Source organism: Punica granatum, chromosome 8 (genome assembly GCF_007655135.1).
Source record: "Punica granatum isolate Tunisia-2019 chromosome 8, ASM765513v2, whole genome shotgun sequence".
Lineage (NCBI taxonomy): Eukaryota > Viridiplantae > Streptophyta > Magnoliopsida > Myrtales > Lythraceae > Punica > Punica granatum.
In genome coordinates this window covers 8,282,277-8,301,742 of record NC_045134.1, presented here as the reverse complement: position 1 = coordinate 8,301,742, position 19,466 = coordinate 8,282,277, and the positions used below count along the sequence as shown (strand labels likewise).

The 19,466-nt window shown below is 38.1% G+C and overlaps 2 protein-coding genes across 3 annotated transcripts; one reads left to right on the top strand and one right to left on the bottom strand.

Annotated features, from left to right (window-relative positions):
- The first annotated feature begins 10,654 nt into the window (after positions 1-10,654).
- LOC116188989 (deSI-like protein At4g17486) lies at positions 10,655-13,004 on the top strand. 2 transcript variants are annotated; one of them, XM_031518469.1, is made up of 3 exons: positions 10,655-11,160; positions 11,791-12,118; positions 12,532-13,004. In XM_031518469.1, exons 2-3 carry the CDS (start codon positions 11,824-11,826, stop codon positions 12,801-12,803), a joined length of 567 nt encoding a protein of 188 aa, XP_031374329.1. In that variant the 5' UTR covers positions 10,655-11,160; positions 11,791-11,823; the 3' UTR covers positions 12,804-13,004. The 2 variants fall into 2 exon arrangements, with proteins under 2 accessions (XP_031374329.1, XP_031374328.1); XM_031518468.1 differs by having other exon boundaries at positions 10,658-11,160; positions 11,831-12,118.
- A 3,477-nt stretch (positions 13,005-16,481) lies between these two features.
- Positions 16,482-18,132, bottom strand: LOC116189318. The gene has a single exon (XM_031518941.1). It carries the CDS (start codon positions 18,060-18,062, stop codon positions 16,968-16,970), a length of 1,095 nt encoding a protein of 364 aa, XP_031374801.1. The 5' UTR covers positions 18,063-18,132; the 3' UTR covers positions 16,482-16,967.
- Between the last annotated feature and the right edge of the window lie 1,334 nt (positions 18,133-19,466).

The window sequence follows — 19,466 nt, the reverse complement described above, 5'->3', positions numbered from 1 at the left end:
ACTCGAGTCACTCGAGAAGAAGAAGAGGAGGAGTTGCATTGGAGATAAGGGTATAAACGAGACGTACCAACTCGTGAGTTATTTGACATCGACTCGGTGACAACTCCAACTCGACTCGGTCTTGCGAGTTCGAGCCGAGCTTTTCTTCCAAGCAAGCTGAGTCGATCTCAGTGGTACTCGACTCATTCAACTCGTGAGCCTAACTGAATTTCTACATAAAATTACTTATATCTCCTTTTAGTAGTGGACTTATACCCCAAGCCCATAATTCATGAATTAAGCAGGCCTTTTTCATTATTTTATTAAGTCCAAACTCTTAAAATAATATAGAAATTGAGATTTGAAAACAAAATAATAAATAATAGAGAAATTGTCTTTCTCATCTGCTCCGCTTGTCTGTGACCTCAAGTTGCCATCGAGCCGAGCTTAACTGAACTCATTTTGGTTTTAATCCCGTAGCATTAAACAAGCTCTAACGAGCCAAGCTCGAGCCTTCACATTGAAGCTCGACCGAGCTCGAGCATTTTTTTTAACGAGCCGAGTTGAGTTTGCCTATACTCGAACTTGACTCGGCTCATTGACACCCTTAGTTGGAAAATGCTCCCTACCATATGGTGATGGACCAGTTCCTATATATTAAAATAAATAATAATATTATAAGCAAAAATAAATAAATAAATAATATAATATAATATATTATAATGGAAGGTGGAAGTTGCTTGGATAATGGATAAGGCCAAAGTAATTTTTAAGATAAGTTGTTGAAAATGCCGCAAACCGCAGTATGGAGCGGACGATTAAGGAATTGATTGTTATGAAGTACATGTGTCATGTATCTATGTATTTTGGTGTCCTTTGGCCATCAATCAAGCTTAAATTTGAAATCTGATTTGATTTGATAATGGTTTATTGAAAATTTCACTTATAAAAAATTAGTTGGGTCTTTTAATTTTTTTTAATAGAACGAAGTAAGAAAAAGAAGAAGTGAAAAAAAAGAAGTGAAAAACAAAGAAAAGCATCTGAAATATCCATTTGTTAATTTTCTAATATCAATCTTCAAGACCAATAAAAATGAGTCTTCATGGACTAAATTGAAGTCAAGAACAAATTGCAAAGAGCTGTCAGGTTAAAATCCAGACTTACATCCAAAGACTTGACCATAAAATTGTACTTTTCCTCCAGAGACAAGCAAGGAGAAAGGACTAAAGCTCTTGCCTGAAATTGAGAACTTGTGGCAATGTCAAGTGGATTTGCATGGATCCAGAATGCTATCTTTGCTGTTAGAGGGCACCAAAACAAGAAGGATTACAAGTTATATTTAGCAAATTTGAAAGTATTTATGCATTTATTTTCGATAATTTCAAAAAATTCAAAGAATTTTCTAGCATTCAAAATTTCTGACACACTAATTTATACATGTGGATTTAACTATGTATTTACATTTTCTGGTGACTTCCAATGACTCGGAGGATTATCATGTAAGCTGTTTTTGTGATCCGATCGCTTATTAATTAGACGTGACTTAGCATTTACTATGAGTTTGCTTCTTTGATTCCTTACCAAGGGGGGACTCGTCATAGTTTCTTCCGATAATACTCTCGTGCATGACTTTTACATGTACCCCATCCCATGAAACATATATATCTCCGATGTTCAAGAAGATGTTCTTTGGAGATTCTCTTGGAAAAACTTGAGATTTCTAATAATGTAAATTACTTCTTTGGGTGATTATTGCTGATCAACCGAACTGGTCCCTTTTAATCTAGTACTCGACGTAACACTACACAACATGGCGCTAGCTCATCAGTCATGTGCGTTCGAATATACGTGTTCTTACCATCAGATAACAACATATTGCTCCAGTGAGAAGGGTGGTTTACACTTCTGCGTACGTTATTGTTTCAAGTAGATGGAAGTGAGGGATATGGGCCAATGTGGGCTGCAGTTTTTGGGCTCGGCCCAATGATGGGATTAGCCTTAATATAGCTCTCTCTTTCGGCTATCGGTTGGGCTTAGTTTCGGTTTAATGAAATATTTGACCCTAAAGTTTTAAGTAAAGTGTCCTTTTTTTTTCTGATGAGATCACAGATATTCTCACACCAATGTTAAGTTTAATTCCGATCTAAGATCGGAATTAATATATGGATAACTTTGTGGTACTGCTCGAACAGTTTTTGTGGCTTGTTCAAGTGAATGGAATTAATTAAAGCGTGAGTTCAAATAGGTGCCTTTCGCATCTAAATTGAAAATAAGCCTCCCCTTCTCTGGATTTTTTTAATCGATTTTGAAATCGGAAAAGTGAAAAAAAGAAAAAGAAACATCTTCACAAGATTCATGGGCTCTCCCAATGTTCCGCCAAATTGACTTTCGGAAAATCTCATCTTTTTTAGGTTAGGTCAACCATCAAGTCAAGGATTAAGTAGGCATTACTAAACTCTTCTTCGGGTTTTGCTCTTGACCCGGGGACTATACCAACTCTACCATTTCGGATGCATTCATTTGTCGTTTAATTTCTCAAATATCTCTTAAGAATGAGGCATCGAAATATATGATTTCATAAAATAACGAGTCATTTCGATTTTCAGAAACTCACAATTATAAGCCCTTGCATGACCTAAAAGTCTTGCTCTGGGTCTTTCTCAATGAAATTATATTCAGGGGAACATATCATTGTACAACACGATTTTTTGAACTTTTTTTACGCTACAACGCAAATTCTAATTATATCCTTATACAACACGAAAATTAAGATGAAACAAACACGACATTAGCAATAGGGAAGGAGAGAGAGTGGTTGTGCATGGGGGCCGGGAAATAATAGCTTTGCTTACTTATCTCCGAAGGAAAGGAAGTTGATATCCATAGCTGATCCCATCGCAGATTCTATTAAATTTCCATTGGGCTTAGACGGGCTCGGGCCCATTTCCACTTAAAAGCTCAAGCTGATAAATGGTGGTACCCAAATCTCATATAAACCCATGGATATTCTTTTTCTTTTTCGATGTGGGATTTATCCCATTTTACTTCTCAACACCCGCCCTCACGTGCAACGTGTAGTCTATAGATTCCCCCAAATTGAGGGGGTCAGGGGCTCCCCGACTGGTCATCAACCTCCAATTGGGGTCGCCAACCTGCTCTGCGTCGGCCTGTGACCCCAATCGGGGGGTCAGTGGTCGGCCGGAGAAGTCTGACCCCTTTCGATCCAATCCTTCCTTTTTTTATAATTTTATACTTTATTTAATTAAATTTAGGTCCCTAAAATTATATTTTGTGCGAAAGTACTCCAGAAAAAGTCGTCATGTCAGCATTCCGTCCATTTTTGACAGAAAACCAACGGGTGTTGTGCGGTACAAAAAAAAATTTCGTTTTGTACAAAAAAATGATTTGAATTTGTGTTGCAGCATGAAAAAGTTAAAAAACCATGCTGCACAGTGCTAGTTTCCTTATATTCAATGATCGTTATTGAGGTAGTAATAACAATTGGATCTTCCATGAATTCTGATAATGAGAAAATGGATTTTTTTTGAAGGTCAAAAGAAAAAAGCAGATTAATTAAGGAGATAAGCTTCCCTATGAAGCCTTCTTGAAAGGAAATGTTTATAGAGGCCAATCCCAGTGCATTTAGATTTTGAAAATTTTTTAACTCAACTCAATTCAACTCCACTTATTTTCAATTTAACAACTCAATTATTACTTAATCATTACTTTATCTCAACTATTTATTACTTTTTCATATTTTTTCTTATAATTCAACAACACAGTCATTACTTAATTATTGCTTTATCTCAACTATTCTTTACTTTTTCACACTTTTTCTCATAATTCAACAATACAATCATTACAAACCAATTAAAATCAAAATTCAACTCAACTCAATTCTAAATCCAAACACATTCTAAGAAACTCATTGTTCAATAAGAAATTTATGTTGTGTTTGATTTCAGAGTTGAATTGAGTTGAGTTTTGATTTTAATTAGATTGTAATGATTGTATTGTTGAATTATAAGAAAAAGTGTAAAAAAAATAATGAATAGTTGAGATAAAGTAATGATCGTGTTGTTAAATTGTGAAAAAAGTAATTAATAGTTAAGAGAATTTAATATTAAAAATTGAATTGAATAGTTAAAAATTCAAGAAAAAGTAATAAGTAATAATTATATTTTTGAATTGAAGATAATTAGAGTTAAAAAATAATTGTAAAATCAAACGGGCTATTATTGTTTTTTATATAATAAGATACCTGCTAAATGGTAAGAAATTTATTATTTTGAATACAGTAAAACTCTTATTAAATAGTAAGTCTTCTAGGAAAAAACTTATTTTTTTCGGAACGTAGGCTCCTTATACTAGCAATATTCTTAATTAATTAGGATAGACTAGCCTTAAAGTTTACGGTCAGCCCATAGGTAGGGACAATAGAAGCGGCCGGCTCTATTGTTTACGTACCAAAGGCTTCCCTTTAAGTTTAAGGTCTTAATTTTGGTGAGAAATCGCCAAGCAAAGTGACTCGAATATATGTACATACAATACATGCATATATGACGTCTCACATAGGACCAATCAATAAACAACATCTACGGGTCGACCTTAACCAAGAAGAAAAATGGGTCAGTTCGTTCTAGTATGCGGTGGGGGTATTGTTCCTTTACATCAAAAACGGACCTATTAAAAGTATTTCATAAAGTCCATCTAGCATTTCCTCGAGCTGCGAATTTTCTTTCTTCCTTTTTCTCTTTTTCATTTTTAGATATTAGCATATGCTCATATTTACAATGTAGAAGTTCGAAATTCACTTAAAACATCACATGGAGAGGGTTAAATCGATGCCCAAATCCAATTAGAAATTTTTATGAGGCAATAGAGTAATGATATTCTGTGATCTCATCAAAAAAATTCACATATTTATCTTCATTTATTAATTTTTTTTTCTAGAAGAATATAAATCTATCGACCTTCCGACAGTGAATAACAAAAGATGAAACAAAAGAACATGGAAAACCTACTAATATAAAAATAATCAAATCCAAAATCTTTTGGTTTGGAAAATAAAAGATAAATGATATTAATTCTACTAAACTCCATTTCTTATTTGTATTTACCTTTTTATTTATTTGTAGGAGTATAAAGGAAGAGAAAATGGATGTGGTTCCTAAGGCTCTTTCTGATGGTCCATCCTTTGCTTGGCTAGAAAGGGAGAGTATCCCTCTTCGTATCTACCATTTGATAAAAATAATTTTGGCCCTTGTCTACCAACTTTGGCCAATTTGGTTGGCCCTCCTTTGATCCGTATTTCCTTTTCTTAACCTTCCAAGAAGGAAAGTGATTGCATTTCTATTATGCATAAACGAAAATTGATAGAACGAATTGATAGAACGAAATCAACCATAGAATATATTAACCAATTTTCTATGGTTGATAATTCTTATTCCAACGCTACTTGGACAACTTGAGTGTTGATGTAAGTATCCAATAGCTGTGGCAACCTCGGTACCATATACAAATGGGGTTTTGAAAGAAGAGGTCAATAAAATCTACCATGCATGTGACATCCTCGTTCAACCAACGCATGAAAGTTCAATGCCACGGAGAGGTGCGCAAGGAGCAGGGTCGATTTAAGACACACTCCCCCTTCGTGACAGGGATATACGAGAGACTATTGATCTCCAAACTTATATTTATACGGTTCATTTTTCTTTTTCAGTAACATCGACAAGATATCTTTAGTAATTGAATTTACTTCTCATTTTATTGTCAGCTTACATTTCACCATAAAATATTTCTAGTGAATTTTGAATTTCTGTATTACAGATAAATTTTATTTACTAAAAATTTAGTTTATCCTTATATTACCTTCTCATTATTTATTCTTTCTTGCCTCTTTATCCTAACCAAATATGTTGGAAGCACAACAAAAAGTAGTCCAATTTTCTCAATACTTCGAGGGCGTCGGGGTTGAGAGTCAAACGAGCATTTAATACCGATTGCATTCTTGATGGACCATTTCCATTTCTCAGGACCAACATCACCCCATCCCACGCCACAACCCATCCCCCCCCCCCCCCCCCCCCCCCCCCCCCCCCCGCGCACGCACACACGCGCGCGCGCACACACACAAATGGCTACGCTCGATGGACCATTCCCATTTCTTTTGGAAAAATGTCTTATAGAGACGGAATTTTGATACGGAAAATTTTGTCTATCACCCAATAAACGAAAAAAAAAGACGAAAATCTCCATCTCAGAATTTGAGACGGTTTAGGAGACGGAAAATACCGTCTCTTAATATGAAGACGACACTTCCCGTCTCAGAATGCGTCTCTCCCATAGAGACGGAATTTTGAGACGAAATGGGTCTGTCTCAATTTTGAGACGAAAATTTTAAATTGAGACGAAAAATGCTGTTTACCATCAAAGAGATGGAAAATAAGACGTAAAACTCCGTCTCTTTTTTTTTAGACATATCAGGAGATGGAAAACTTCGTCTCTTAATAATGAGATGGAAATATGTCTCAAATTCCCGTCTCTATCCGCATAAAAAGAAAGTTTCTGTCTTAAATTTCCATTTCTATGGATCCAAATACTACTTATAAGTTTGAATTTTTATTTATCCCTTTTTTCAATTTTTTCACCCTTAATCTTCTTCCTATTTTTCCATAAAACTCAAAAGTTTTCTAGGGTTTCACACATAAAAAAACTAAAAATATTTAATCACTCGCATATTAAAGGCGTTAAATAAGTTATTAATTGCTCATATTAGTTTTAATGTTGAGTGTAAATGAGATCACAAATAGACTATAAAAAATTTTCAAAAATTATATGTTGAGGTATATGAAAATAAATTATAAGAAAAGACTATAAAAAAATTTCAAAAATTACTAAAATAAAATTCATATATTGATTGTACATTAAAGTGTTGTAGATAAAATAATAAATAAAATACAAAAAATAATTAAATAATATTAGGAAAAAATGTATAAACTATAATAAGTGAAAGGATAAATAAGCAATAGAAATTTAAATATTAGTTCTAAAATGAAAATTTATAGTTGTATAACAAATAATTGAAATGGTAAATGTGTCAATAAACGAAAGTAGTCTAGGTGGTAACACACATGTGCTCCAGGACGAAAACCTTGGTTCAATGCTTCGCAAGTGCAAAGTCAATAATAATTAGTGAGACAAGGTACATTGCACCCATTGTATAGGTGGTGGGCGCACAGAAGCCCGTGCTCCTTCCAGGCTTCGCTAACCCAATTTTTTTTTTCTTTTTACATTTTTCGACGGACTTCGGCTTGAAGGATTGAGACGGAGAGAAAGACGGAATTTTTTCGATCTCTCTTTCTGTATTAATCGTAAGACGAAAATTGAGACGGTGTATTCTGTTTATCAGATTGAGATCGAAAATTCCGTTTCAAATTTCTGTCTCAGTCGAGGATGAGACGAAAATTTTCGTCTCATCATTTTGCAACGAGACTTTTTGGGATGAACTCTTTAAGACGGAAAAGTCCGTCTCTATATCATGTAGAGACGAAATTTTTCGTCTCAATTACCGTCTTTACAGGAGTGAATTCTTATAGTGTCTCTCCATCATTATCTCTTTTGGGAATAAAGAGAGATCCTTAGGCATTGGCATTGGATCCCAGTGGCCCTTTGCCCCCTTATATCATGTGTACATATCATTTCTAACTTCTCGTTCGTTGGAATGGTTCACGCGAACGATATATGAACTATCCAATACAAAGAATATACAAGTCGTTATCTAACAAAGCTCTACATTAATTCAGTACATATTTCTTTTTCTTAATTAATGAGATCATTATGTATCTTCAATTTATTGTATGAAACCGATACTTATTCATATGTGAATTTCTTCTGATTACAAAGTTTTCTTAATGAGTTTTAAACTCCTAAATTATTGGTAAAGTCGTAATGTCGACCATGCATTATATACCTTGTGGTTACATTCTAGTACATTTTAACGGGGCACGACTTTCATTTCCCCCCAGTTTAGACTTTACTAGAGGCTCGCACTTCAACTTAAAATATCAGTCTAGATAAGGCACGTGGCTGCCTAAACGCTCCCATCATAAAATCCACTGTCGGCCAATCAGAATCTCCTCTAAAAGAATTAACGGCGTACAAATTAATGTTGAGACTATCAGATCATTTTCTGATAATTGGTAGATGTTATATAAGTACATATAGAGAAACTGTACCTAAACGGGCACCGCAACGGACGATAACTAAGATTCGATCTCGTTCGAGCCATCGATGTCGACCATCATCGATTCCATGAGATTCGCACAGGAGCGGAGCCGGGATTTTCATATGGAGAGATAAAAATGTTACTGGATAGAAATAGTACATAAATATTTTAATTCAGGAGACTAAATAATAATTTTACATTAAAAAATTATAAATAAACATACTTTTGAGGTAAAATCTTAAAAATTCAGGGGCCATTGCCCCCATGCCAATACATTTCACATGGCCCCGGTCGTGATCGTGTCCTCTGGTAGCATTGGCTAGCTAGCTCTAATATATTTGTATTGTACCCGGAAGGGACTGAACTTTTTTTTTTTTTTTTTGGCTCTGAACTGAACTATGGGGAAGACATTGGGAGATGTACATGTGAGGTCCCCATTACGTCCGACATCCAACCGATGATCATAATGCTTCATTTGTCACCATTGATAATAACACATCATTGATTCCCCCAAGCATTGCATCCCACGCCAACCCACTTGGAATGAAATGATTCTTTGCCCATATTCTTATCCCCCGACTCCATCATTGCACTTGCTCAGTTAATTGCTACAATTATTAAAGACATCATGGCACGTTACTCGCTTTATTAACATATATTTATTCGATTACTGTAGTTCAATTGGTGCGTCCTACTGTAAGATTACCCGAAGATTTTTCAGTGCCATAGAGGGTAGACTGTGTTTGATTTTTGAGTTGAGTTGAGTTTTAATTTTAATTGGTTTGTAATGATTGTGTTGTTGAATTATGAGAAAAAAAAATATAAAAAAGTAATGAATAATTGAAAAAAATTAATAATTGTGTTGTTGAATTGTGAAAAAAGTAATAAAAAGTGGAGAGAATTTAGTATTAAAAATTGAATCAAATGGTTAAAAATTGAAGAAAAAAATAATAATTGTATTATTTAATTGAAGATAAATGAAGTTAAGTGGAGTAGAGGTTAAATTTTTTTTTAACCAAATAGACCTAAGAATCCAATGATTTGAACCAGAAAAGAAAGAATTAAATGATTGCTATTATATATTTTCTATATATGTATTTTGATTCTTGATGCATGTAAGCAACATGAGCGCATTAAGAGCATTTGTTATAGCATATTTGTAATATACATTGATTTATTACCATAAATGAGGACTCAAAAGTAATTCAAATTCTGGATTTCAGCTCCATTTTTCACTGAAAAAGAGAGAGAGAGAGAGAGAGAGAGAGAATACCTCTCGCTGAATTATATATGCATTATTTGCCAAAAGAATTTCCATAGAAGCATTTTTTCTGATAAAATATCAAACGTTCAGGGAAAAAAAAGAGGGCATGGGTTAGGAAAACCCAATTTTTACACATAATCATGACCATTCGAGCATGATTTGGACTAATAAAGTAAACTCGTCCAACCAACGTTAATATATTGGTCAAAAGTCATAAACTCCATCATGCAAGTAAACACCTTTGGAAATATATATATATATATATATATATATATAATCCATACTTATCAATGGGAAAAGGAAAGTAATAGCCCCACTCGCAATGGGAGATTGTGGCAATATTGCAATTATTGCAAATGTGGAGGCCATTTTGTTTGCAAGCTTGGGTGGAATTAGCAGCTCATTTGACTTGTTCCGCGGGGACGTTGGGACCTGACTATTATACTCGACTTGGTCTTCCACGAGTCAGCACCTATAGATTATTTTTCATATTAATAAAATTTACAAGAAAAAATCGCCACTTCAACGCATTGCCCAATATGCCCTTCCTCGATCATTGGACCAGCTATCAAAACATATGATCTCACAATTAATAAAAGTGCAAGTCGTCTTAAGTTTTGTATCTCTTAGTCAAACTACTGGCTAAACAAAATAAAATTATGATATCTAGTGCAATGCGATCTCCCCGATATTATCAAAGGAATTTCAATTTCAGAACCAATTTAAACAATTAAGTCAGGAATTCCTTACAAATTGATACATCTTTTTCCATGGTGACTCCGTCACGGCGCCAAGGTGGTGGCCGACAAGTGGTTTGCTTGCCAAGCAATGGTTTTAAGTTACTTCTAGCAATAAAGACTCATGTTCGGTTTGAGTTTGCACGAATTTGTAAGCTTCATAAGGAATTAATAAGTTTAGAGATTAGTTATTTCATTCAAATTTCGGGTTTTCGAATATGTCGTTTCTCTTTCTATATATTCTTTAATCTTTTTTTTAAGGTTTAGGTAATTTGTTTCTCTGTCACTCGTTAAGCTAATTAAACGTCTCAATTGAAAAAACAAGAAAAAGTATAGAACCAAGAAAATATTTAAGAAAGAAAAGAATATGGCAATGCACGTAAATACGAGTAACTTAGAGGGCAATAGCTAATGGCAGTAGCTAAAGAAGAACCTGACCTGAGCTCCCAATGGTGGAGGAGTATAAGGAATAGGCAGATGGCACGAAGAATGAGCTGCTGACTCCCCACGGGATACTTTCGGCCGCCGCCACCCCCCGCCGCCGGCGGAACGGAACCCTCTATGCTTCCTCCGAGATTCTCCGTTCCCCAGACAGAAATAATACATTAAAATCTCCTTTTCCTTTTTCCTATCATTTTTTAATGATAAAATTAATTTCACTCGACCAAACACTAGCCAAGATGAATTCCTAGTTCTGCACCATCCCCTCCTCCATTTCCACCCGCCCTTGCTCCCCTCAGGATCTGCGCTTCTGTGGGTCAGTGGGCGGTGTCCGATTGGGGTCCAATTCTCGGGGAAGAAAGGAAGTGGCGAAATGCTGTGCAAGATTGTGTCGGTGACTCGGAAGAAACGAGACGGGTCTGTGCCGGTTTACTTGAATGTCTACGATTTGACTCCGATCAACGGTTACGCTTACTGGGTCGGCCTCGGGGTCTACCACTCCGGCGTCCAAGGTCAGCTTCGTCTTCTTCTGACCCTGTTCTGTGGGCTTGCAGCAGACGGAAGCAAAAAATTTTCAAGCTTTCTATCTGGGATCGTTGGATTATGGCCATTTCGTGATCGAAGATTTTTGGGGGTGCTTTGACAAATTGAAGCTTTAGTTTGTGAATCTGCAGATTGGAAAGGCATTTGAGGATATTTCCTTTGATTCAATTCTGGGTTATGAGAATTTTTTTTTTTCTTTTTTGGGGGGCAAACTTGGTGCCGTGGATCAGTCCCTCTCATAATTTGTCATATTTTCCAAAATTTAGGAGCAGTCGGAATTGTTCGGTTCCTCAGAAAGGTAGTGGCAAAGAGAACATAGTCTTTGTTAGGTTCGATTAGTTGAGGATAATATCTATGGCAGATCGCGACTGGAGTCGGGCTAGGTTGTTGTCTTCGTGAATTTACTATAATTCAACCGAGTAGGCTGAGCAGGTTGGATCAGAGAATATTGAATTTTTTAATATTTGATTGATCTAATCTTAGTCAATATACAACCTTCATCTCTATTTCGGTATCGCGGGATGATGTCATTCTTAAGCTTCGAAGATTTTCTTTCCCCGCTTAGTGACTCGAGCATTTTTTTTCTTTATTAATTTCAGGGGTTGCTGATTACATAATCTGTTTGTTCTTCCATGATAGTTCATGGCGTTGAATATGGATTTGGAGCACATGAGCAACCCACCACTGGGATTTTCGAAGTGGAGCCTAAGCATTGTCCCGGTTTCACGTTCAGAAAGTCAATTCTGATCGGACGGACTGATCTCGGACCTAAAGAGGTCCGCATATTCATGGAGAAACTGGCTGAGCAGTACTCAGGGAACACGTATCATCTCATCACGAAGAACTGCAACCACTTCTGCAATGATGTGTGCCTCAAATTGACTGGCAAACCGATCCCTCGCTGGGTCAATCGGTTAGCTCGACTCGGTAAGAGAGGCCTACAGTAATAGCATTGCATCTGTACGTTTTATGTTCTTGGCTCAATACATTGCATGTTAGGTGTCAAACTTGCATTTTGTAGTATGAGAATCCGCCGTGTCTAGTATAGAGGGGCCAATAAATGAGTTCATGAACCTTAACATTCTACTGAATTTACATCGATTAGGGGATGTTCATTGTTGAAAATGTCCTCTGCTGTTGTTCAAGTTCAACAGTACCATATTTATCACCTTTGTAGTGACTTGGGTATGGGCTAATTGGCTTGCCATCCATAATCAAAATTCTTATATTCGACAGAGAAGAAATGGTGAAATGCAACTTTTAGAATTTCATTATTTTGTTATGTTCTTTTACAAAATTTATATTCTTCAAATGGTAACCAGTTAGGCTTAAACTTTCAGGTTTCCTCTGCAAGTGCGTCCTTCCAGCAGGGTTAAACGAAACAAAGGTCCGGCATGTTAGGTCAACAGAGAATCAGGTCAATGCAGTCGATAAGAAGAAACTGAGAAGCCAGTCTAGTAGGTTTGCGTCCTCTTCTACTAACCCTCCACCTAATATCCGTTCATCTCGCTCCCTTCGTTCTTTGGGTAAAAGCAGTAGGCAAAGACTCTCTATTTCTCCATCCTCCTTGAGTGATGGCACTGCAAACACAACCTTAACCGTAAAGGTTTAGTGTAAAGCAGGTCTTGAGTCAGGTTAGGTTTGTTTAGAACAGGTGAATGACGGGAGGGGAAACTTGCAAATGCTTTTTTCTTAATCTTCTTCCTCAGCTCTTCATCTGGGAACACCTGGTCTGAAATTTCAGTTTACAGTTTTCCTCTGTATAATGATTTGCTTTTCAGTTGGAAAGAAAATTGGCCGATTTCCTCCATGAGACAGCCGACTCGTGTTCTCCCCCCTTCCTCTTTTAATTTCTCATATCAATGATTTATTGCATATGCAAATTGTTTGGGATGAAGAACAAACGGTGATGGCGTCTAAGTTTTTTATGAGAGAATTGTGAATATTAGAAGTGAAGTAGACAATGCACCTAACTTGACATGAAGAGTGTTTCCTTGTCCATTTCTTTTTAGTCATCAATAGAGTAAACTCGGTTATCCAAGCGCCTGTTTCGGGATTACCTATTAACAATTTTGGATCTGAGACTTCTATGACATGATCGACGGACCCACCATCCCATGGATTATTCATTCTTGTAGCTCCCAAAGGGTAAACCAGCATGTGCTGATGTACACGAACTGTTGATATCACATTGCTTCTTAGTTCTTGTGAACCTTTTAGTCATTCTCTGGTTGAGTCACCATCAGCTTCTCTTCCATTTTATTGGAGACAAGAGTTGCTGGTCCTTTTCATGTTAAGTTCAATTCCAATTTCCTTTTGCTAAAGTTCATGCCTTTCCTGACTGTTTCGATCAAACATATATCGGTGTACAAGAAGTCCATGCTTTAGGAACCTGCGGTGAAATTTAGACATCGAAAAACCATTTTGTCAGACTCATTTGCTGTTGCTGTTAACCTTCTTGTATTGGCGTCATCAAGAAAATGCAGATTTGATTTCTTTTCCTTCCGATGGTGAGGACAACTCAGAAGGTGAAAATAAAACTCAACTCAGCCATGATTGTTTCCTCTTTTGTAGATGTATACATTTTTGCTAAGCAATAGAATAACTGTTTGTGTTTCTTCCAAGGAAGATAAACGTTGGCTTGAACTTAAAATAAGTATGGTTTTGCATTAGCGTGTGGGTTGTGCAATGACTATGTTGGCCCCGGCTTTCGATGTCCCATTGAGTGCCTTTGCGCACGCGAGATGATTAAAGGGGAAACTCTATAGTGTTGGGGCCACCGTACCCCGGGCCCAGCACGCGTTGGACCGGGTCCAAGGGGAGAAGGCGAGAGAGCACTTATCCAACGGTGAGGAACATGGTGCATGGTGCATCCTCCCAGAACCGTAGAAGCCCCAAGACTTAAGACGACAAATCTCTGAAACGGACTTTGCTAGGTGATGTGAGTAGGGTCTGGCAGATGTAGATTGGACCGGTGACTGGATAACACGATGATTACGAGGTGAAATCGAAATTTCACATCATTCTGGTCAGAGTTTCATGCCAAGAGTAATAGCAAAGAAGTTTCCTAAAAAATGTACGTAGCCAATTCTTTTCAAAGAGACTTTTCATGTTCAGCTCCAAGAAGTCCACCGACAAATAACCAGGAAACATCCTCAGACTTCAAACTCTGAAGCATGAAATCAAAGAATTCCCATATTTCTAAGATACAAAAAAGAAAAAGAAAAAAAAAGGACATTTTCTTTCATTTCTTAGGGCAGCAGAATCAGAATCAACTGTTATGGTAAGCAGCATGCAGCTCATGATCATGATCCGGGATAATTTCTTTTCTGAGATACTTTTCTAAGACATTTTCATGTTCATGTTATACTAACTTTTCGTCATGTTTCGATTGTGCTTGTGCCAAGTTCCAAGCAAACCTTCTGTGACCGTGATCATCACCCGGGATAATTTCGTCCCAACATCATGATGAAAAGTTAGTATATTGTAATACCCATTCGAACTGCTACAGCTAAAACTCATGGACAAACGAATTTAATAGCGCAGTCAACTTGAACAGAGAAAATCCCGGTCCAGAGAGGCCAACAGTCCGCCTAGGCATGCCCTCGAGGAGTTACATATCACCAACTTCAACCTTGCCCCGCAACGAGGGCCTTCCGCATTAATATCTTTCACTGTGAATGCGAAAACTCCCGAGCAGATGACCTTGCGAACCTCCAACATATGTCGATCAACACATACGACCTTGCCCATAGTGTGTCGTGCGAAAATCGTAGCTCCTTATAGTCCATTCAACAGATGCTTGTGTTGATGTGTAGAAGAAAATTGTCTTGTGCATGAATTTGCATCTGCATATGATTATATTCAATGAATTACTTAAGGCGTTTAATTCATTGGCTCCACCAGGCACCAATATGATATAAACTCTTCAATTTTTTATGAAGTTCATCTGATTATCTTACTCTCCCGTCCTACCAATGTTGGCCTTCAACGGCAAGAAATCCAACGTCTGCATGAAATTTAAGATTATATATATATATGTATATATTTTAGGCTAATGCGAGTGGCTGACACTGATCCTCGCCCAAGCATTGATTTGGCTGGCCATGAAGTGCATCCATTGATCGAAACCTTGTTTTGCAATTTTAAACCCGTCCATCACAGTATGATTTCAGTAACTGTGCCATTATTGACAACTATCTGGGTCACTAAAAATAAAATTCTTCCTATTAGTGTGTTTGATTTTAGAGTTAAGTAAAGTTGAGTTTTGATTTTAATTGGGTTGTAATGATTGTGTTGTTGAATTATGAGAAAAAAATGTAAAAAAATAATGAATAGTTGAAAGAATTTAGTATTAAAAATTGAATTGAATAGTTAAAAAAATTAAAAAAAATGAAAAAAAAAGTAATAATTGTGTTATTAATTTTTATTGCGTAGTGAATATAATTGAAGTTAGAATTAAAATTTTAAAAATAGATCATAAAACCAAACGGCCCTTATCGATGTTTGCGTGAAATATTTGGATGAGCGTGCCATTATTTTACGTTCTCCGAGGGACCGTTACCTTCGTAGGCAACGAGTCTGACCGGTCGACTGGTCATTGGACGGACAAAAACAACAGGCCGTGGTCAAACGGTCAAACCCATTCCCGCGCCCTTTAATCACTTTAGCCGACACGGCACTGCCCCCGGTTTCCCGAGACACTTCGGATGCCGTTTTCTATCAGGCACGGCGCTGTCCTCCACGTTCCATCTCCATCGGATCCACAACCGTCCGATGGAAGCTGGCCCCTGATGGTTGACCCGGCGGAGTCAGCAGGTTCAACGGTTTAGATCGGTTGGAGCTGGTAAAACCGTAAAATGGATTTTGTCGCAAGTCCCATACTCACACGGACACCGTATAAAAGCTGCCAAAGGCTCGAGGGTAGGGGGACAAAGGGCGGGGCCCACACATTCACATTATTCTTGTCGTATTATGTGGTGTCGGCTGGAAACAAGTGTTTTTGAGTAGTTTTCCATGTGACAGCAGGCTGTTCCCACAAAAAATCAAACGAAGCCCACATGACCCAAAACTGGGGAGACCACACCGCACAGCTGGGAAACATTTTCTGGAAAACGTTTTCCAAATTTCTCATCAACGAGCAAAACTACTCTCTTCATAGCTAATGAGTGTGATACTTCTCCATGCTAATTTTGGTCCGGTCGATAATTATATTTGGACCTTACAGATAATAGCGTTCTGGGAATTTCAATATCTCGGCATCAGCAAAAACAAAAGATAGCAGGAGATAGTATATGAAGAAATTGTTATAGACACATCAAACGTTAGATCGACTTGTTTCGCCGTGCCGTATATTCAGTCGTCCGTAGTACAATGAACTTTTCTTGTGATTTTCTGAGGACTACAACGATATATATTTCCTATCTTCATCATCAATAAATATGCAGAGTGATATGACATTATCTATATGAGGAAGCTGCCTTCTATTTCTAGCTTAATGTGTTGTGTGCCTCTCCTGTGTGCATTAAGGGATTCCTTTGGCTTTATTTATGTTCAACAAACAAATGGGTTAGTCCATGAAATTGCAAACTTTACCAAATTGAGAAGAATTCCAAACTTGTCCGTCGCTCTAGAGATCGTAACAGGTGGTCGGAACGATCAATCGATGCCTCGAGCTCCAGTTCCGTATCGGTATTGGTATCGCCAGTTGCGAAGTCGTCATTGCAGAAAAAAACAATCGAGAGCTCTGATTAATTGCTTTGCTTTTCCGTCCTCATCATCTCTTCCAGGCGTAGACAAGCAGGGAGAACCCGATGGGCCCGCAGAGATCGTTATCCTCCGAGCTCGCCCATTCCATCACGGACGAGCCGCCACCCGACGAGGCCGAGGATGAGATGGAGGACGAGGAGGAGCTCCTCGTGGTCCGGAGCATGCTCTTCCTCATCTTCCTCAGCTCAATCTCGTTCATCCCGAAGCTACTGTAGTTCTCCAGCCCATCAAAGTTGTAGTCCTCCAACCTCTCCTCACCGAACCCTAACAACTTCTCGAACCGGAACATGAACACAGCATGCCCGTCATTGGACGACAAGTCGTCGAACATCCAATTGTACACATCCCATGAAATGTTTATCGGCACCCCATCGATCTCGACCCTCTCATTCCCTCTAAACTTCCACTTCAATCGCTTCACCTGAAGAACCTTTCTCTTATCGATCCCGAACCACAGCCTCCCGTCCCCGTTCATGCTGCACTCGATCGAGATCTCCTTCTTCTGGCCCCCGACATGGGCAGTCGTCGAGTAGACCCTGTTGCCAAAGAGGTGTTCCCTCCTAAGGAACATGAACTGGGCCTTCTTAGGCTTGCGTGCCTTCGTCTTCGAGTAGGCCTCCTTGATGGAGTCGCCGACGAGGAGGGCCATCTCGCCATCAACTACGACCGCGATGTAGAATCCCGACATGGGTTCAGGCCCGGCCCCGAACTTGGCCCGGGTCAGATCATAGAATATTTGGGTGCTGGAGTTGAGCTTCTTGGAGCCATGCTTCTTCCAGAAGATGAAGGGCTTGATGTGGAGGTGAAATGAGAGGCTCGAGGAGAAGGACGAAGACGTAGGAGAGGACGGGAGAGAGAGCGGCAGCGGGGAGGTGGCGGAGGTGTGGTGGTGGTGGTGGAGGTGGAGGTGGAGGGAGCGGCCGAAGAGGGTCCTGGACCAGGTTAGGGAGAAGAGGCCGATGTGGGTTTGGTAGAGGCAGGTTGTGAGGTTGGTGCTGTCGGCCGACGGTGGCGTCGGGGGAGGCGGCGCCGCCGTGGGGTGGTGGTCGTCGGAGGTGGTTGGGCGGAAGCAGGCGGGTAGAGGGGAAGAGTGGGTGGACATTTGTTTTCTTGCGTGCGCTTTTCTGTGACGGTGTTTCTCGGTAGTAAGGTTTATTTGGTCAGGGTTTTGGTATGTGATATTTAAAGGATTGGTCCGTAAGAGAGAGATTTTTAGGTGGATTTAATTAATTCAATAATGAAAAAGAAAAGGACATTCAATAATAAAAAATAAAAATAAAAATAGAAAGTTAGGGAGGGTAGACTTTTCCAAGACACGCAAAAGAAAGAAATACTTTTTTTCAATGTGAATTGAGACAATCTTGGAACTCATAACAGTGCTATACCTAGATAGGTGGATATGAACTCTGTTTGGCACTTAAATTCTCTAGTTATCAACATGGTCTGGTTCGGTAGATTGACACCTCTACTTTTTTAGTAAAATCTCGAGTTTGAGACTTACTAATGAAATTATCCGACTCTGCTCAAACTTGGATTAACTTCGATTCCATTGTCTCGATTTCCAAGTACCAAGAATACTTTCAAACCCAAAAGAAAGATGCTTTGAGCCGTGTAAAAATCGGACATGTGAATTCTTTTAAGTTATCAGATGAAGGCCGGTAAAATCAGTGATAATATGATGAAAGATAAAGATCGATAATATATATATATATATCTTTCATCATATAGAACAATAGGAGGTGTGTTGAAAGGAGTTTGGTATCGTTTGCATCGAGTTACAGTAATTTCACATTTTTGAGGAAGTCCTGGAAGGTGAATTGGTACCGACTTGGTGGCTCTTTTCCTCCCTTTGATTAGTCCAATATATTGCCGTAAGTAGAAGCTGCTGAAAACTTCACAAGTAAATTGAAGTTTCAAGCCTCGAGCTTGGACTAATTATTTCTGGCCATATATTCTTTTTCTTAAATAAAATGAGACTTTTCAATGATTTCATCTTTTGGTGGAATTGCTGAGACAGTATTTAAGCTTTTGGCAAATACGGCCCCCAACATTCACTTCGAACTTCCTTAATCTCCGGCAAGTTTGACCTTACCTGTTTTTTTGTCCCATTATAAGTCTTCTTTTTTTTTTTGGGTTGACCCCAGTATAAGTTTACCCTTTGTTATTGTTGAACACATTTCGATGAAAAAATAGACGCGATGCTAACGTTGATTGAGTCAGATAATTCGACATTTATTTCCTTTGAAGAAAGTCTCGGATTAGAATCTTACTATTGAGAAAATTCACACAATTAGAAAAGTTTCAATGCTTAGTAAACCGACCACGAGGATAATTAAACTTTTGTATATCACATGGTGCACTAAAAATAAAATAAGACATGCTCTTTTTGAAAGTTTTGGAAAATAATTCTTGTGAAGGTGCTAGGCCTGGTATAGAAATGGGTTTTACCAGATTCCTAAATTTCCCCCGTCATAATATAACCAAATGGTACCAACCGATTCGACGC